This window comes from Varroa jacobsoni, unplaced genomic scaffold (genome assembly GCF_002532875.2).
Source record: "Varroa jacobsoni isolate VJ856 unplaced genomic scaffold, vjacob_1.0 scaffold_1278, whole genome shotgun sequence".
NCBI classification, from domain to species: domain Eukaryota; kingdom Metazoa; phylum Arthropoda; class Arachnida; order Mesostigmata; family Varroidae; genus Varroa; species Varroa jacobsoni.
This window is the reverse complement of record NW_019214180.1, coordinates 244,517-265,079: the sequence shown is the minus strand read 5'-3', so window position 1 is coordinate 265,079 and position 20,563 is coordinate 244,517. Positions and strand designations below refer to the sequence as shown.

Below are 20,563 nucleotides of genomic sequence, written 5' to 3'. Positions count from 1 at the left end.
GGACTAACTGGTACACAGGTTAACGGTGAAGTCCTGGATGGAACCCAGCAAACTAGACACTGTACCGTAAATAGTGACGGTATGGGTTCAAAGGCCATACATGAAACGGCGAGTTACTGCCTCCGTTCGCATTGAGTTTGCACTGCGTCGAATGGGAAAGTTAAACTGAACAAGCTCACATAATTGAAAGGACAAAATACTTCCGATTCTGCTTAGCTATATTTCGTAAGTGTGCGATATTGACTATCTTTATTGTGTGATTTATGCGGTACCTTGAATTAACTTAGCTCTATGTTCTGTGAGTGACGTATTTATCAAAGACAAGTTTAGTGTATTCGACTTAAAATAATCCGGTTTTTTGTATGAAAATCATCATTTCACAGTTCTTACCTATATGTTTTCTTCGTTATAGTTTAATAGGTGTTAAGCTATTATTATAGAGCAGAAGGTATGCTAAGGTGAGAAAAAACTTCAGTTATTATTTGATTGCTCGTGTACTGACTTATAATCATCCATCAGGCAGAAGTCAGCCGCATTCTTTTTTAAAACTCGAACAAACTGAAATCCTTAGGGTACCTTACATCGCAGACGGTGCTGTGAGGATTTGTTTAGTAAACAAGTCGGTTCATCCTTTTTTTATCATACCATTTCTATGTATGCTTCCTCGAACTCAATGATTTGAGAAATGCGTGTGCTCTAGTGGTGCTTCTCTGTTCTGCTACCGCTACTAAAGTACCGCAATGATCCGCGTTAGTTTTTATCCTCGTTTAGCTTCTTGACTGTTTCCTGTAAAAAAACATTGAGTTAACAGTGACATATATTCAATATGCACCGCATAATCCTAATATTCTAGGTGATGGTGCTAACTTACAAACAATCTGGTCAGAATATATAACTAATAATCAATGAAGCTAGCTTTGTTTTATTGCGTCTGTTTGGAGTAGAAGTAATAGCGAATGTCTGCGTTGCTGCTAGAAATACTTACAGCAGCCAACATCGCACGGTGCTTGAATCGTCTTACGAGGGCTACTGAACATTTGATCCAAATTATAGTTGAAGGCGAGTGAAGTGTTTATGTATTTGCGTGTTGATGCTCTTGAAAGTGGCTCCAACGATTGTGATTATTTGCGGTGGCCAGGTTTGATTCGACGAGACACATGATAATGAAAAATTTATTTTTTAGATTTACTTAGAAACTTAGAGCCGTCCTGGTATAATTGCACGCGAATTATATGTTTTTTTATGATATTTGCCCAGTAATATTTACTTTCCTTCATAGATTTCGACTCTTACCAGAAAAAACCGAGGTAGGTGCGCATCATCTTGTTGAAAAATGCCTCGTTAACAGAGCTTTATTTTTCGTTCCAGAATCGATTTCGAGATTTCAAATATTTGGTCTATATATTCAGGGTGTTTGAAATACATCGGGACAAACATGATGTCGTTTGCTAATACGTCACGTCTAAATGAAAACAGCAGTTTGTATAAAAAATGTTACATGTGGCGATAGAGTGTTTCTTTCAAATGTATCTATTAAATATACCTGTCGTCAATAAAGACTTTGATTCAGGTTCTAAATGGTTTGCAAGTTATTTTTAAAGATTAGTTCTTTAAATGTGTGAATGAATTCTAATTTTAATAGTGAGCAGGGTGATATTGATACGTATAGATCTGCTCGAGTCGTTTTCAATAGTTTTTCTACACACAATTCGGTTGATATAAATATGTGGCCGACAGTATACCAGAAGTCAAAAAACGTCAAGAAAACGAAATTATGCAAAGGTCTAAAAAGACTGATTGTTAATTCTACATCGGGATGATTTAATTGTAAAAATGGGAAATTCTCTTGGAAACATCAACTAACTTATGCATTAACATTTAGCATCATCTTGTTTTAGTATCATTATTATTATAGACCTGTTATACCATTTGGGTGAAATCTCGAGTCCATATGGTCTAATCTCCATCATCTTGCCTCGTGCGAGGAATCGTCGAACTTTTTGGGTACTACACAGTAATTATAACGTAGACCGTCGATTTTAGGCAATTAATAGAGTTTATAACCCTGGTACGGGTTCGTCCGATATGAGGACATTAGCATATTATACGATAATTAGTCCTGGCTTATATTTCGAACATGAACTTTTTGCCTCTGCCATGATGAGTTTTCGGTTTTGTTCTAAAAAGGACCGGGTTTCTGCTACCAGGAATAGCAAAGGAATGCACATACGCCGAGGAAAATAGCTCGCCAAACTGTCTCATATATATCTCATATATATTAATTTATATATATATATATATATATATAAATTAATTAGAATGTTCGGAGGACTACTAAATCGTCGGGGTACAAATTTTTATAAGAACTCTTGCTGTAAAGCTTAAGTATCAATACATGCTAAAAGTGCTCGGTTCTCTACAATCATATTATGTTGTTTTGTCCAAAGATTTGAAAGAAGTGTACCTGCATCCGTTACTTCATGCCTTATGGAGAATCCGCACAGAAAAGTCATGAAGGCAGCAATTCAGAAAATCCTGACACCTACAATTTCTTGCAGAGGATAACATATAAGTCTGTCGTACTCTACTAGCTCATATGTACGAAAATCGTGGTGTCCGTTCCTGTAAAAAAAAGTCAGTTAACCCAAGAGTTAAAGCTTGCAAATCATGCAAAATGTTATACGTTTAATACATAAGTCGAAGAACAGTTTTAACGCGATCCATCCACATTCGTAATAAAAATCGTCGTCTCAGGTTAAATGTATTCGTACGTAATCGCCTTGATGCATACACAAAACTGCCATAAATAAGCACACAATGACGCTCATGCTATTTACTAAGAACCACATTACGTGATTAAGGTAACCGTATTGTGCGAATTCTGGGCGGGAGCTACCATTGGACCGTGTTTTTGACCCTGCGAAAACATGTTGCTTTCCAGGATTTTCCATCTACGAAACTAGATAAGTCGGATTTAAATAATATGTGGTGCCAACAAGGCAGTGCTATCTGCTATTGGGCACACGAAGCACTAAGGGCAGTGAAAGATAGGTTTGATGAAGGCAGGATACTTGTAGCGTGGCCTTCTTGGTCGTGTGAACTAATATCACTGCTTTTTTTTTCGTGATTTTCTTTGAAAGCCAAAGTACGAAGAAACCTTTTGCCAGTCAGGAACTAAAAAATGTCCTTGATAAGAAAAATTGGTAAACGTGCCTAGCTCATGAAGGAACTCATATAATATATCAGTAGTGAGATTATGACATTATCTTTGTGAGTTTCTGTCATTTTTGCTCCAAAACATGTTTTGTTTGTACGAACGTCACAAGATAAAACTACAGTCCTCACAACGCTTAGATTCTCGAAAAAGTAATGATAGAAAAAGTGTCGCATCCTGCAAAATACTTTACATTAATTATTATTAGTAATACACCTTAATTATTGTATTATTATAGCACCGCCACTATTATTTTGTACAGTAAACGCTATATTAAAATTTTATTAGTTAATCCTATATAAGGTCCAAGCTGGACCCAGCTGGAAAGTTATCCAGCAACTGTTAAGCGTGGTTTCCCGGGTCTATCACTGAGATCATAACTAAACAAAAAAATTACTGTGTGTTCCTAATCCACACCTTCTTTTTGCAATTATTTGAAATGCTGGTACGAACGAAGCGAAATAATACTACGTATACTTGTAAGTAGAGCATGCCAAACTTATAGTAGAAGTAAACTTACTATACTTGAAGATAATAATGATACTACTTTAATGCATTTGATCTGGCTTAAGACACAACTGAACGTGTTCCAAACTTTGATCTAACACGTTGAGCATACACTGCTAGAGTCTTTCTGTGAATCAAATGTGATTCACCAGAACGCTTAATTATATGACAATTGTAATAAACGAGTAGATAACTTAAACGGCTTTTTCTTTTGATGAACTTGCGTTAGCACCTTTTAAACCGGTAACAGATAACTATTTACATAGAACTACATTAAACTCTATTGAACAGATGCGTAAGACATATACAGTTCCTTAGAACAACGACTTAGAGGGGTCAACCGGAATAAGAGAAGTACACTTGACTTAAGCTATAATTTGATACAAATCTATTACAATTTCGGTTAGTTGAAAGTTTCGAGACATTGATTACATCCGACGCGCATTCTTCTATATATTATTAATGCACGAAAATTTAATTTCTATTGTAGTTAGTTGAGTGTGACGTATGCAAAACAACGTGTACTTGATACAATGCTTTTTAATGCAAAATTATTTATGACAACTGGAAAAGTTTAGGGATATCATAATCAATTATTTTCTAGGCTATTTGTCGCTAGAGCTTTTGATTTTTCTTGGCTTGCAGCATGGACGATTATACCCCAAAGGTCACAGGCCTTTCGCCTGCCGAGGGCTCGCCAGGAACCAAGGTGACAATAAGAGGAGAGAACTTTGGAACCGGCCAAAATGACCTTGTTTGTAAGTATACGTTTATATATTAAATTGTTGTGTTAAATAAAAATTCGCTAGGTAGATGCAATCATAGAGAACTTCATTTGCCGATGAGAAGTAACGTTGTAACAATTGTTTATTAAGGCTATATGTTTGAAGCGGGTTGAAGGTGCAATTGATTGAATACCAAAATAATTGACAGTTAAGTAACTTCTTTTTTATGTATGATTATATGTTATTGAAAATAAATAAATATTCTTAATCAATCTAGAGTGTGCATGCCAAAGTGCTTATCAGGAAGCGCTTATCACTTTTTTGCAAGGAGTAATCCCCCTTTAAAGTAAAAAAACATTTTCAAAATAGATTTTACAGGTTAAACGACGGTAACATGCTATGTGGCAGCTTTAATTGTATAAAAGTCGACTACGTACCAAAACGCTGGAGCATGATCAACGACACAAGCTAAGCATGCCGACACAGGCCTACATTCACAAGTCACAAACGCTTATCATACAGTGTTTCTTCATGTGATATTCGAATTTAACATTTTGGTCGGGCAGCATCGGCGCTTCAAAGCACTACAGATTTGAGAACTGTATCAGAAATATGTGGCTAATGCATGACCATTGTTACAGGACAGGCTATCGTGGATCTTTATACCCGTCCCTTCTGCTGTATTTCCTTTACCTGGCGTAATGTCCTATGAACGCACCTGTTATCCTCAATTTATAACGATAGAACTCGCCATCTATTCTACTTTCTCTTAACTTAACTGAAGTATTTATAATCATTGCAATCGCTCGCTATTACTTTCATTCGGGTCCACTGAAACGATGAGCAAAAGGCCGAATTATCTGCTTTAGAGAAAATAAGGAGGAGGCGAATGTATTGATTTCACCTGTTATTACGACCAGCCAGTACCGGTAGCATATTGAATCTGTACTGCTGAGGTTTGCGCACGCTTTTAATACATAGAAGAAAGAAAAAAAAGGAAGGCTTGGTCATGTAGTCAAAAATAATAATTCTTCATTCCTGTACTGCACGTTTTATTCCTCAGTTGTTAGATGCTGGATAGTTTTGCAAGCAGTATGTCAAATACATACTTATGCACACTGCCTGACAAATATACACCCACAAATAGAATGTGAATTAAGCTTTTCGTAAAAAAAAAAGTGTTTCTTTGCATATCATGGGAAATGCTTAGCTGTTAGCTTTTTTATGCAAATGGAATCAAGCGCTTTTAGCACAGCACAGTTTTATGTCTTACCAATGCAGCGCAACATATATAGCTAACATAAATCTGGCGCTTTCAGCCGTGACAATCTGTGGTATGGATTGCACCATGTTCTCGGAGTGGAAGTCTTCGCACAAAATTGTCACACGGACTCGGATCTGTTCGGGTGTGGGTGACGTTATTATTACAACGAAATCCGGCGGAAAAGGAAGCTGCACTGTGCAATTTAAGGGTAAACATTGGTTTACTAAAAGCAATCCTTTACTCAAATGTCAAATATATCAACATCTAAGTATGTCAAGTATATCATACTAAGTAATGATTCTTTTGCTAGGCATCCATGAATCTGTATCGCCAACGGTAGAGTCCGCTGTTTGGGTGGATGAGGCGCATCATTTCCATGGGCCATTTTTCCCATCGATGAAAGGTCCTACTTCGTCGTCGTCGCTCGCCAAAGAACTTAACCTACTGGGTGGAGCTGACCAAACTGCCTTAAGTCCCACCAAGGAAAGTGACCTTAAAGCTCAGTTTGGAGATAAGACCACGGACGTTTTTTCCCGAAACTTTAGTCCAGACCTCTATCTTCTTACAAACCACATGCAATGCAGGTACCAGATATTGTGCTCTACGTTCGAACAAATCGTCAGTTATAGCTACCAAGCTTTTCTTATTTGTCTAAAACTACTGTTACTAGAATGATTTCCCACTATTTGTATGAAACGTTATGTTTAGTAATAACTTAATGTCAAATATAGGGACAATTTTTTACTGTGTATAATAAGGTTGTAGAATTGCCATTCCATTGCTGTAGAAATCACCCCGCGACTTGATAAGATAGTTCAGCTAGTGGGTTTTTAACAAGTTTCAATTAACAAGCGGCCGCGAACCTAGATGCGTACCGTATGCAGTGTTTTCATCTTACTTTGTTTGTCTTTTTGCTTCATTTTCATTCTCTAGTTTCGAGAATCTTCGTACTGGTCTAAAAGAGTTAGAAAGACGTGTAAGCAACCAACAGGAAGGACCTACAACATTTCTCAAGTCTAACGTTTATGCAATTGTGAAGTGCCTTGATGTTCTTAAAGAACTCAATAAAGTTATGAACAAGGACCGCACTGAGATGGGTTCAGCTCTTACAGAAAATGTAGCGCAGCACCTCAAAGGTAAGTCAATGGTTGTTGTAGTCCTTTACGTTAGCTTTCTGTCAGTGTCTGCTTCTGTTTGACATTTTACATGCCCTTTATGATTTGTTCTCGTTGGTAATCTGCACGGTGCTGAAATTACAGAGACCTTGTACGAGGCATCTTCGATCTTTGAACAAATTCTGAGGCGAAAAGAGAGCTCCGATTCAATGAGAACTTCGCTATCGATTCTGCACAAATTCCGCTTTCTCTTTAATTTGCCCGCCCAAATCGAACACAATGTCAAAGCGGTAACTATTAATTTCTGCATTTCATTTCTGGCATTACATGTGCCTCTGTTATAAACGGTACTGATAATTCTTGACGGAAATTTTCTATGCTAATTTAATATCACTTCTGACTTAGACAAATTAAGTGTAAATATAAAAAAAAATACGAAGTTTCCCTATGACCACGTTTTTAGGTACGTCAATAACCCAAATGGTTATTTTTATATTCCACTGTTTTTTTTTTGCAGGGAGAGTACGACACAGTCATAAGTGATTATGCGCGTGCCCGTTCAGTGTTTCACGACACTGAGGTTGGCATCTTTAAACGGGTCCTTAATGATGTTGAATCGAAAGTGGCCCTGTTCAAGGAGAAGCTTTACGAGGGTATCAGAAAATTCCCGGGACCACTTGATCAACGCAAGAAGCTCATCAGGTATTTGGAAGAGATATAATCAGATATAAAACAGGTATAACGTCGTGGATGTGTTACATCGTGCACTGTGGCAACTTTTAAATTAACTCACGTAACGCTGTGTTAACTTCCTTTTAGCTACCTTGTACAACTGGAACCGGAACGGAATCCAGGCTGGGAGGCAATCAAGCTGAACCAAAAGTGGCTTCTCAAGTCTATGGATGATCTAAAAAACCTTCACCTATCTCGGGCTTGTAGTCGAGCTAGCATGACTGATACTGAAGGGGAGAGTGATCCTCCACAGGTAGAATTCGTGCTCAGTCTCTGCAGATTCTTCTGCAGTAATGCTCCAGATTTCTTCAAGTAAGTAAATCAAAAAGCTGCGTGCGGGTTCTTTCAAAGGTCGACTGTTCCTCATCCTATTTACTCCCTTTATGCTATCCAAAAACGCTTTCTCCTCTCCTTAAACACTATGTGATTTCCGCTGCGCTGGGGGAAACGTTAGTTAAAATTCAGACTTTAAATGCGGTTATACTTAATAATAGAAGAATTAATTTTCGATACTTGCTTTAGAAAGGAACAGAAGCAACCCAGGATATAACGAAAACTCTACAATTAAAGAAGATGCTCGAAAGTGGTTCGTTAAGTTAAAAACTGACATCTTAGACCAGGTGGTGCGGTTGGTTATTCGAGATCGGAGATGACCTTGAATGGCAACAACCTAGGCAATTGGCCGAGGATAGTCGACTGTCACCAGACACCCTGAATCAATGTAATTTTATTCAAAATTAAGAATCTAAGCGCCCGTAAACTTTGTGAAACATTAAAAACACGGCCTCTGAATATCTCATCTGGCACTAAGCAACAGGCACCCACAACGGCAGTTTCCTACACAAAAAAAATGTTCTGCCTGAAATGGTGTCTTCACGTTAATATGAATAATTGAGGTAAATAGGTAGTCTAAGGAAATACGCCTAAGTCTAAAATTCAGCGAGAACTCCATACTGGAAACCAGAAGGTTGATATACACTTGGAAATTGTTTAGAAGGACCAAAAAAACGTTAAGAATCTGTGTATGGCCAATCGTGTGAACGAACTAGCGAAATCGTCCTTCTTCATGACAGTGCCAGGTCAGACCGTGCAAAGGTCGATCAAAACGCGCGGCAAAACCTGAGCGGAAGGTTCTTTTGCTCTCACCATACTCCCCAGATATCACGCAGGCAGATTGTGAGGTTTCTTAACCCCTGGTAAATTAAATTCACAGCAGTACATTTGATTACCGAATTAAAAAATTGATTAGTTTTGTAACATTAAACCCAGGAATTCTTTATGAGACAGAATAAAGAAACTGAGAGAAAATTGGCATCGCCCCTTAACCAACGTGAATACACACCATGAGATTCAGTTGTTGTCAAATGGCGATTCAACTTAAATCTACAGAGTCGGTCCAAAGCGGTTTAGATATAAAAGAACTGAGCAGCAATATATTTTTGGATTAATTGTGCATTATACAGTATTTTTGTCGAGAGAAAATATGCAGCTTCCATTTTATAATTTACATCTTATATTATGGGAATGTAAAATAGTCTTTCTATTCGTTTTCATCTGAAAATATGTCAGTTACGATACATATTAAGATGACTTATGATATTTCCAATGATGCCTGAATAGACTCCAGCAAGCTTACCTTCAGCGAGATATGGAGGGAATTCAAACAGCCCCCAGTGAAGAAGAAGAACGTCGCAGTAGCGACTTAACTTTACAGTTGGAGTCCCGACTTTGTCTTGAGGTACGATCTGCACTGTTGCCCACGCCTGCCATGAGTCCCGTAGTGGCTTGGCCCCATTCGCCTAGCCAGTCGATCGGCCCATGGCTTCCGACTTGCCTCCGGCATGTCAGGTAGGTCATTCACCATGATCAAACATAAAATTATTACATTGATATGAGTCTCCAAAGCCATGTGTTTCTAGCAAGGTTAATAAAATTAATTAAGATGGTGTTATTGTTACTGTACCATTCTGCAGGAAGTGCTACTCCAGCGTGTTGAAGTTGGATCCCCCACACGCAGCTGCCAGAATGCAAAGCCTTATTACGGACCTTCGTGAGCACGCAATCATCTCGCTACTGAGTCAAGCAGCACAGGGTCAGTTTTAATGCCATATGACGTAAAGAAATATAGAGGAAACTTGACACATACCTCTATCTGTGAGTCAAAGGACTGTATGTTTTAGGCAGGACAGACCCAAGTAGTTGAGCTTTGAAAATTTTATTAAGTGGTCTAGGTAATAGAGTTGACTTTCTCTATGCTCAAATAGATTATTTCTCTTCAAAATCATATTTAATTTACAGCTATTCTCCTCGACTGACTAATATAGCTAAAATTTGCAATGAGATGTCATTAACTAGGTGTAAATAATACATCGACAGCAACTATACACGTTTATAGCTTAGCATGTTTCTCAATTTACACGTGTTTATAATTAGATATCAGTCATCTACATGAATACGAGACGTGGCAAAGCAGTTCGTCGTTTGATGTTCCTTCAGCTCCAGTGGGCTGTGGTGGCAGAATTATGGTTGGCGGCGGGGGTGGCAACCAATTCCAAGGCGCACATTTCGGAGCGTCGCAGTTACCTCTTCTGTTTGAAAACCGCGTCATTGAGGCATTACAGGTACATATATTTTACCTGCTTAGAAAATAGCTTTTGGATTTGTCAACAATCTAATACACCTGACGACAACTGACAACAATCTAATAAAAAGACATTACTTTTTGCATTAAAGTACTTTGAAACGGCCTCGACAGCTGTAAATGTTATTACTGTAACATATTATTACCAACGATTACTGCTTTAATAATAAGTGTTTTAAAGGGAACTATGAATGTCAGTTTTAATTAACACCATTAGAGTCGCACAATTTTGGCTCTAGAAAATTTACTAGTTTCTTAGAATTTCCCAATAGACAGTTACATATTTCGCGTTAATTTGGTTATCTACCAACTTTGTATTGTAATCTATATCTGTGTATGCAGAGTAAAACTAATCTTTTTTTTTTATTTATGAATATCTTTCAAGGTCAAAACATGGTTTTAGTTATCCTGAATAAAACAACCTTTAATGTTTTTTTCAATTTAATTCAGGGTTGTGTACGTATTCGATTCTACACAATAAACATGTCTTAGTTTTTTGTGTAAGCTGTAACCTTTTAGCATAAATATCCCCTCAATGGTAGCACCATGTAGGCTAATGATGTCTAAATTACGCCTAGCGTATGTGATGAAATTCACACCAGTCAAATGTAACTATGCCGAGACTGATGAACAATTTAAATAGTAACCAACTGGCTATAGTTTAGTTAAGCTGAACGCGGAATTTGATGCCACAAGAGGATTGCCTAGGAATCCTCTTCATCCAAGACCTTCTAAAAGGTTTTAGTAATCTTGATAACGAATAATTGTTGACTCAAGCTGTGTATATACTGCTAAACCCGTTTATCAGTTAATAAAAACTACCATTTGGCTTGGGCATTTGTTTTTTAGGTGATTCAAGAGAACGTGCTACAATCTTCCGCTGGTCAAATGTTTAAACAAATGAACGTCAAAGTTGCAATAATGCAGAATGTAGAGGCAATGATAAAGTCATACGTCAATGCCCTAGAGAAAGCTCCGTCCACAGAAAAGGTGAAATTCTTGTATTTTCATATTGATTTTTTGAAAAATAAAAAGCTTGCATAGCGATAAAGTTATGTATACTTTATCCAAAAAGAAGATATTGCATTGCAATATTAGCCTCTTATCTAAGAAAATTCTAAGAAATATAGGAAACAAAAAGAAAATATCTAATTAAGAATATTTGTTATTTACGTGAGTTACATATAATTGTTGTCAAAGAAAAATTGTTTTCTTTTTGTCAATTCGTTTCTCTATATATATATATATAATTTTTTTTAATATTTAATAACATATAGGTCCGTCAGCCTGGCACGCATTATGGAATTGTGTACCTAGACATTTCTGAACTTAGACTAATCTTCCAACTATTATGTGGATTAATATCTATTAATATATTAATTCGAGTACAAATTAGCTAATTGATATCCATTTTCCTTGAGAATACTCTCGTATATGATAGACGCAAACAATTTTACGCGAGGTCTTAGATCGTGGCTGTGGAAACAGCCCAGGTGGCCGCCTTTCAATCGAAGACAAACTCTTAATCACATTGGCGAATGTTGCTGTTAGTCGTGAGCACGTACTTCGACGTATCAAAGACGCATTTGATAACCAACAGTATCCCGATATAACGGACATCATAAATGTAGGTGAAAAATTAATCCGTTTTGCCATGTGTCATCATTTGTTTAAAATTTGTTATTAAAATAAACGTTATTAAAATTGTTAAAATTATTAAAATACCAGTAGTATATTCTAGTTTGTACTCATTTAGTGAATACAGACTTAATAACTGCACTTTTGGTAGAGATAACTTTTTTTCATTTATTGCTTTATACCATGGGTAAGTTATCACGTATGTTAGTTTCATATAATGTAGTATACTTGTAACGCATGTAAAATGACTCTATCGTTAGTGGATGCTTTTATTGGGTCCAGATACTAACTGCTACTTACGCTTTTTTTTTTCATAGGAAGGAGATCGGTTATTAGCTCAGGTGGATCAGAGGGTTTTACAACTTGTTATCAGCCGACTGCAAAGACCCCTCGTTGATATGGTTGAAGAACTTATGCAGGAGTACAGCGTCGAGTGGAACACTCCCAAGATACCAAACGATGTTTCAACGTATGTTAAGGTAAGTTTGCTGCAAGAGATCTATCTCTAACCTTGGAATTTTCGGAGTTGACTTAACTATTGTTACTACGAAAATTTCGCTTAATTTATTAATCATACTTCGTTTCGAAATAAAGGCCAACTTAGCGTTCTCCATACACGAACGAACCTCCATACCTAATTTAAAAAGTGAAACCTTAGACAATTTGGGTAAATAAATAAAGCTGTTTCTTCATTCATATATGCATGCTTACCATAAAAAGACTGACAAGCTTCATCCACAGGAATTTTTCAGAAATATAATGAAGGTCGTCTGCCGTAAGTACCTGATGCTATGAGTACCTGAGACTCTATACCTCACGCTCGTGTATTTGTTCAACAAGACGAATGACCTCTGTTTGATATTAAGGCAATTTAAAAGGTAATTTTTGTAACATACTGCGTCTGGCTTTTACTCAGGAATTACTTCTGGAGCTGACAGAGGTTCAACAGCAAATCTTACGCATCTGCCCTACGCTTATTGAGCGGGTGCTACCCCCGATAGCAGCCGCACTTGTCGCTGAGGTTGCTCGCCAATGCCAGCACGTTAAAGCGACATCTGTGCAAGGAAACAATCTACAAATATGCGTTGACATTTTGGCACTAGAAAGCGCCCTTAGGTCCCTTGATAAAAACAACCTTTTGTGAGTTCACATTATATATATATATTATTGCTAAAGATTTGTAATCTCAGGAGAGTTATAACGGGATTACAGGAAAGATGTAAGAAAGGCGTAAGCGAACCATAGTTAACGTATTGGACACGCTTAGCGCGAGTAAAATTTGTTTATAATATAATGAGCTGCTGAAATAACTCCAAGGTGTACGGGACCAAATTAGTCTAATTAATGATAAAAAAAGTGGTGGGCGAAGCTTGCGGGTCCGTCCAGTATCACAGTTGCATGTTTCTGAAGACGGATCAATCACAAATGCATGAGAAGAGTCGTTTAATATTGTGTAATTCATTAGTAATTCTTAGCATAATTGCCCAAATAGCGGCTAATAACTTGTTCGCTATTAAATATGTTTTCAGCGAAGTGTTGCGGCCATGTAAGGATCGGTTGGGCGCCACAGATAGAACCCATAAGGAATTGGTGGACGACGTTGTGAGACAATTTAAATTTAATCAGCGTTTGCAAATTATGTGTTTTCAATGAAGCAATGATTCGCCAGGACGCGAGGCAATGAACCCCATATACAGCAACTGTTATCATCTGGAGACGAAATATTCTTAAGAATTAGTTCATATTTATATTAGTATGTTTCATACATTTTTATATAGTAATACAGTAATTTTATTAAAATAGCAACGATCTATAAGACAAGTATCAGGAGCATAATATAGACGAAAGACAAGAGTAGTATCGTTTATAATTATATTTAGATATTTTCTTCCGAACTACAAGTACATTTAATGGGAGAATAACAATAAAATTGGTTTCTCTCTCAAAATGATTTCTCTTTTTCTTAGCTAACATATTCCAAGTAAATTACTAAAATTTTAACGTCGACAATATTCTAGTAGTGTAGACACACTATATTTATGTATAGTAGTTTCATCCCATTTCTTGCTTGTATTTCTATTTTATTGTAATTATTATAACTTCACTTATTTTTCCTATACGTACATACACTTATATACAAAATATATATCGATTCATTCATATCAAACAGTATAATGCGCCGATGCTACTGGAGTTTACTTCGTAGTATTTTCGCTATTTCGCCTACAAGCTAAAATACGGTTATTATATCCTTGAAGGTTACGACAGCTTACATGATCTTATTTTAGGACTCATTTTTATAATTGTTTCCGAGTTGCTAAACAATGCTACATTTATTAATAGATTTTGTTTTATGTGAGGATACGAAAATAGGGTCATTTATTGGGTATAGTATGTGTTGTTACCTGTTCTGGAACATGTGGCCATGTGGTACACATTTCGAAAATAGTCATTCGTTTCTTTGACATAACTAGAATAAAAGGTTCCACTTGTCGGCGGGTCGGTCTTTTTGACGATTTTGTCAAATTTTGTTTTTCCCCCAAGACAGCGGCAATAAACCTTTCTGGAAAATCCCACAGGATCACGACGCACACTTAGAATTCACGAGAAAACATTGCGCAGTCTAGAGAAGAACACAGCACTGATTTGTCTTTCGCGCCTGAAATGACAACATATAGAAGCATTTAGTGTCAATAGATATCCCTTAATTAGAATGTTGATAATTCCATATTTGAAGAAAATACGAAACTGAAAGTACGACATATAGACATGGTGTAATACGAGGTAACTTGACGTACCAACGATTATGTCATCCGAGCATTTTGTTTAGGAGAATGCTGAGCTCAATTTTAGTTTAAAAAAAAAAAGACGATTTCCTCAAATGCTCATTTAGCCACATATTTCAGCCCGTGTGGCTTTACAGTTGCGTATGTAACAAACAAGTAGTAAATCATACTTATTCGTATCCTCAACAAGTGAATTTTCATTGCAGAAAGTTTCGTACAGAACTTAATGCATTATCTCTACGAGTCTGTAAGCAAGTTATTCTTGGGTAATCGTTTTAATAACGCAAGTAAAAGCACAACAAAATCACACTCGTTTTGGAGAAACTAACCGTTTTGTAAAACATTTTACTCTGAGAGCTGAGATCATCTGATTTGGCGACAAGATCGTCGAGTTTTTCTCCTCTCTCCAAAACTGCCTCGATCGTGTTATGTAGAATAATTTTCGTCTCGTCTAGATCAGCCTGGATTCTTAACATAGCGTCCGCCTGATTGGGGGTTTGGAACTTGGCCAACTGGGCCTCCAAACCCGGTAAGGGGAACGAGCTTCCCGATGACCAGGAATCAGGAGGGTACTTCGCCGCAAAATCATCTAAGACCTACCGAATGAATTACATGTTTAAAAATGATAATTCTTTATAACCAAGCGTATTTGGTATGCTAATGTGTAACGTGCATTAAACGTACTGCATTATAAACTCTATGAAGATATTGGAATGCGTTGCAGTAACCAAAGCATCACTACGCTTTATTTAATGGAAGTTTAAAAAACTTAAACCAACGAGAAACAATTGGAGTTATACCACCGATAAGTCTATTATTTTTATTCTCTTTCTTCCTGCTCGTTTATTATTGCGACTAAACACGTATAACAGAATTCTTAAAAGAAGCTTTACTAGATGTTCGTCAATAATTTGAACATCTCAGCAAGACGAACCTTCGCGTTTTAAACATTAAAGCGTAATTTAAAAGTACATAACTGGTCAACGGGAATAACTGCTATTTACGATTTAGTAAAATTGAGTTTACCTTACCTTATTAATAAACGTATGAGCGACTCTGTTGGGATATTCGTGATCCGAAATCAGTACACCCGACAGGCCATCGCAACGTAAGTAACAGTGGCACATGTACTCTGAAATAGTATTTGAAATAGTATAAAGTTATCGATATTAAAGCGAGTTTCAACAAATTCCAGGTATTTGCCTACATAAGTTCACTGCGGTTACTGTTAGAGTAGTTACTCTAAGAACGTAGACATACTATTGTAAAGGCTGCGATGCAACTAAAACTTTCCGGACTCACTGGTCCAATTGAAATGTTAATCACAGTCACAAACAAGATTAGGAGGAATTTAGCCTCGAAATCAAGTGCGCTTCTTTAGGCAAACATAGTCATACACTAGATCCTACAAAAGGCATTAATTTCGCTGACAAGAGCAGGACTCCTTCTATACTGTAGCTTGTATAGTGCCATCTGTCGTTGCAAGACGTCGCAGACTTTCGTAAATCAGATAGCCAGAAGTGATGATACGCACAGAATTTCACTTTACTTCTAACCTTTGACCTAAATTGAAACGCTGTAGTTTTAATGAGTTTTAATGAGTAAGAATAATAGAAACTATACGAGCACTGTGGTGCCTCAACGCTAGTCCCGACTGCTAGCGTGATTTAAATACTAAGTTCGAAATTGAAACGGAAAGTTTTGATAACAACTTTACTGTAGCTTTTTTACGGCAACTTAAAAATTATTGAATATGTTAATATTAATCAGAAGCGATATTACAGATACGCTTACAATATTGGTAGAAAGCTGTTTTGTTGACAGTTATTTTGTTTATGGGCACAGTCGTCTCGCAAAAATTGCTATGAAAGAGAAGCTTCTGCTGCAGTCTAGCGGTAGTACTCAGCCACGATATAATTCACTCAACTTGATATACTGTTGTTCCTAATATCATCACTAGCCATCAAAGCTGCATTTACCTCCTTCTTTGATTGTGGTTCTGGTGGTAAGTTGCATTCTTTCGACAACGACGCTCGATGTAAATTTCATAAACTCCGCCGCACTGAAATTTCATTGCTGCTAGTTAGATCATATCTACATTACGCATTCAACACAGAACCCAATAATAACGCAGAGGCCTTTCCTACATGGGACTATATTTCAGGATAAAAGTATCTTGGTTTTTTCGGCCTCTGAAAGCTCGAAGTTAACTACTAATCTATGAATGGCATCAATTCTTAATCATGGAGTATTGTACAGGTTAATAGTTACACAATATGTGTAACAATATTATTATACGCCAATTAATATTATTAATGTAGTATTATTATATTTAACTAATATTATTACTATACTTGAATAAAAACTCCTTATTTAATTAGCAACGTTCTTTCTCTTACTTATGGTACTCAAAGAGCACCATTTGATCAAGACCGAACTCACGTTGCCCGATCTTTCACGTGAACGTAACCACCGGCTATTTTCCAATCAGATTGGCCCGATCCTATCTACTATTAAAAATCAATACTAAACAATCAAATACGTACAAAGGTTTCCATGAATATATAAGGTATTCACAAAAGGTATCGACTCAAACTGCTTAACCTACTTTCTTTTCGATGCCGCCGAAACATGGCCTTTACGTGTGGTGACACGATGTTATTGGCACTATCTCACTCAAATTCACAACTAATATCAGTGTATCTCCGGATTGATTTACTAAGACCAATAAATAAAGAAAAGTTCTTATTGTGTACACTACTTTCATTAAGAATGTCATATATATAGATATTTTTTAGTATATATTCTAAGATCAAAGGTATTGTGCGATTAAATATGGCTAACAAAAGAACTACAGCAAAGCAAAAAAGAATGTTGATTGCTAACCTGCCAAGACATTATTAAGACCTACCCTATTTAATTTTTGATGAGGCTATAAAATATTTTGAATAAATAAAATACAGCCACCTTAATGATGGCTCAAACGTATTAGGTAAGTTCAGGAATTATCTTACAAACCTAGATCGCTGGAAGAAACCAATTGATGAAAGGTCGCTAGCTGCCGTCATTAGCGTCACCTTTGACTGGTACTTATAAAGTACCGCAATATGGAAAAGCTTTACCATTGTGAAACTTCTGGAAAGTTAAACATCAAAAATACGATAAAAACACAATCGAGTTATACATTTGGGTGCACACCTCAGCTTGTTTACGATTTGTGAAAAACAATTCAGTTCCTCCTTTTTCTCTACTTGTTTATCTCAACCAAGTGACCGACACGCATCTCATTGCAATTATAATTACAGGACAGAAATAAGTACCAGGTACTCCGGGAATGTCTTAAGAGGTTTGGAAGCCAATTGTATGATCTATAGCAGAGTTCTATTTAATATATCTTATATATACCACTCCCTCAAACTAGCACGCAAAGAAATTAGAAAATATTCAGGACTAAAATATTACTTAACAGTGCTATTTACTTGTCTCTCTTAATTGTACATGATATGCCTGTCCAGACGGATTAGTCAAAGAGTTGCGAGCCAATTGGGAGACCTAATAAGCTGGCCATGATTCGATTAAAAGATGACAGACAATCAGTCAGAGCAATCTGACCGCCTTGTTCTCTAGAGTATCACAGTGTACATGACTGCTCTGTGACAAAACGGTACGCAAATGTTCTTACGCGACGGGGTTATTCACTTGACGCGGAAACTGGCTGTCACTTGTACCCCGTCAACACAAAAAAACACTCCACGAACACTCACACAAAGGAAACCCGCTACGAAGGCCCGACTCGCAGACATATACCAGTCTGCGTATAAGAGAAACGTCACACACTCTGTGGTTTACCGCTTGCTGTCTTCGCTACCACCCGCTACCCGCATACGAAACCCACACAACAACACAGGCAAAACCATTGATAAGGTCGGAGAAAGTTGGAAGAAAGAATTGATTTCGAAACCACTCGCCGTCAAATATCGCAAATGTTCGCAACATTTGGAAGTTGCTTAGTAAATTTTCGTTCTCTATGTGTATTTGGAAAAGAAATATTTGTGGTTGGTTAGCACACGTTAGTGGTTAGCAATACATTTGCTTAGAGCAATTGAGTCTGAACTAAAAATAAATTCGGCTTGAAGTGTCTTCTGCTTACCGAAACGGCTCGATGTTTATTTACTGTTTGAGAGGTCTTTTTCCAGTGGCCATCTTGCTGTGAGGTTGGTTTCTCTTAAATTTGTGCAGTTTAATCCGTAGAAATCAATAAAATTGACGGCACTCAGACACTATTACGTGTTTGAGTGAAGCTATAGTTATTCATTTCTCACGAGAAAGTTCGTGTCAAGTCATGGTGCTATGTTACAGTTCTACAAAAAATGGTGTTCCACACCACTATGCTAGTATCCGTTGAATCCAGACACGTTTGGGTATTAGGAGCTATATTGAGTTGGCCACGTTTACCGGTTAATTTGTTTTATATCTCATTAATAATTTAAGTATTACTAATTACTTGTAGTTATCAAAGGAAATGTCACATTCAAATGGCTCCTTGGTGTTAGCAGACTTCTATAAATTTTCGCATAGCACTCGAATTCACGTGTACCTTAAGATACCGTGTTGTGGTCGGTTCGACTGTCGTATGCCTTATAGAATGATGGTGTACATAAGAGAAGGATTCAGTGTGAATGTGCTTTATAGATTTCGCCGTTAACATCTTTTAGTTCGGACAAAAGAAGGCTGCTGTTGGATACAATGTTTGACTAGTGCAATATTTAAGATAATTTCTTTTTTTCGTTTTGAACGACTGAACGTCTCGTTTGAACGATGAAACGTTTGATTTTAAGCTTCAATATTTAACATTGGTCCTCGCAGGATAATTTCTGCGCATCAACTTGATTACTTACTTGTCGTTCTCTCTCTATTCGACTATTACAGCTCGAAAATGAAGAGAAACCAGTTTGTGTCTTCTTCACGACGGGTGGCCCGCAGGCGCCACTTCAACGCGCCATCGCACATTCGCTGGAGGATCATGTCCGCGACTCTCTCAAAGGACCTCCGTCAGAAGTACAATGTTCGCTCGATGCCTATCCGTAAGGATGATGAAGTACGTACCATCGTTTTAGCCTAGGATAGTGTATTTTTGAGACAAGTTGCTTCTTTTGTGGTTATGAGCAGGGTAATTATATATGTATGTACTTTTTCGATGTTCGAAAATGGCGGAAGTGACTTATTACAAATTTCTGAATTCGTCCTCGAGGTTCTTTGTCACGAACTAAAATGTTGTTAAAGTGCGTGTCGTGTTTGAGGTCGTACCTACATCAGTCAGACACGATTGTGGCAATGTTCAAGGCAGCACTGGACCAAAAACTCACAGCATTTATTCAGATGTTATTGTTAATAACCTGTTCCCTAATTCAACATCGACAGTAAAACACAACCGAATTGTAATGTAACAAGTAAATTTCATGTGCTTTAAAGTTTGTGGATTTTTTTCATTTACTTACTATCTGTCAACAGGTTCAAATAATGCGTGGGCACCACAAGGGCCAACAAGTTGGTAAAGTGGTGCAGGTGTACCGCAGACGATATTGTATATACATCGAGCGTATCCAGCGAGAAAAGGCCGACGGCAACTCCGTGTACGTGCCCATCCACCCGTCAAATGTCCAAATTGTTAAACTAAAGCTTGATAAGGACAGGAAGAGCCTACTTGAACGTAAGGCTAAGGGCCGCCTGGCTGCGTCGGACAAAGGCAAGCACTCCGAAGAAAGTGTCAAAATGGACACCGCTTAAACGTTGGACGTCAATAAAAACCAAGAGTTTATTGTGACGTGAACGTCGGCAAATTTTTGTGTTTTTATTATAAAGCAGCGACGAGAAACTCAATAAAGCGTGTCCATGTTTGTTTATGCTGGGAATATCCTAGAGTCGTTTGACATCTAGTGAA

At 37.3% G+C, this 20,563-nt stretch overlaps 3 protein-coding genes across 7 annotated transcripts; 2 read left to right on the top strand and 1 right to left on the bottom strand.

Moving 5' to 3' along the window:
- The first annotated feature begins 100 nt into the window (after window positions 1–100).
- Window positions 101–13,784, top strand: Sec5 (exocyst complex component secretory 5). Of its 3 annotated transcripts, XM_022847291.2 has the most exons (16): window positions 101–225; window positions 4,367–4,479; window positions 5,766–5,918; window positions 6,021–6,294; window positions 6,644–6,846; window positions 6,970–7,115; window positions 7,343–7,527; window positions 7,645–7,869; window positions 9,178–9,405; window positions 9,531–9,649; window positions 9,991–10,178; window positions 11,048–11,188; window positions 11,640–11,825; window positions 12,154–12,315; window positions 12,753–12,976; window positions 13,366–13,784. In XM_022847291.2, exons 2-16 carry the CDS (start codon window positions 4,368–4,370, stop codon window positions 13,487–13,489), a joined length of 2,670 nt encoding a protein of 889 aa, XP_022703026.1. In that variant the 5' UTR covers window positions 101–225; window position 4,367; the 3' UTR covers window positions 13,490–13,784. The 3 variants fall into 3 exon arrangements, with proteins under 3 accessions (XP_022703026.1, XP_086827799.1, XP_086827798.1); XM_086971673.1 differs by lacking the exon at window positions 12,753–12,976; XM_086971672.1 differs by lacking the exons at window positions 12,753–12,976; window positions 13,366–13,784 and adding an exon at window positions 12,578–12,746.
- Ykt6 (YKT6 v-SNARE homolog) lies at window positions 13,695–18,534 on the bottom strand. Of its 3 annotated transcripts, none has more exons than XM_022847303.2 (6): window positions 18,102–18,534; window positions 17,641–17,757; window positions 16,602–16,684; window positions 15,654–15,754; window positions 14,952–15,218; window positions 13,695–14,495 (listed from the first exon to the last, which is right to left on the bottom strand). In XM_022847303.2, the coding sequence occupies exons 2-6, from the start codon at window positions 17,745–17,747 to the stop codon at window positions 14,460–14,462; spliced, it is 594 nt and encodes a 197-aa protein (XP_022703038.1). In that variant the 5' UTR covers window positions 17,748–17,757; window positions 18,102–18,534; the 3' UTR covers window positions 13,695–14,459. The 3 variants fall into 3 exon arrangements, with proteins under 3 accessions (XP_022703038.1, XP_022703040.1, XP_022703039.1); XM_022847305.2 differs by having other exon boundaries at window positions 18,305–18,534; XM_022847304.2 differs by having other exon boundaries at window positions 18,387–18,534.
- A 161-nt stretch (window positions 18,535–18,695) lies between these two features.
- RpL26 (ribosomal protein L26) lies at window positions 18,696–20,462 on the top strand. The gene is made up of 3 exons (XM_022847308.2): window positions 18,696–18,836; window positions 19,552–19,720; window positions 20,134–20,462. Exons 2-3 carry the CDS (start codon window positions 19,559–19,561, stop codon window positions 20,407–20,409), a joined length of 438 nt encoding a protein of 145 aa, XP_022703043.1. The 5' UTR covers window positions 18,696–18,836; window positions 19,552–19,558; the 3' UTR covers window positions 20,410–20,462.
- Window positions 20,463–20,563: the final 101 nt, after the last annotated feature.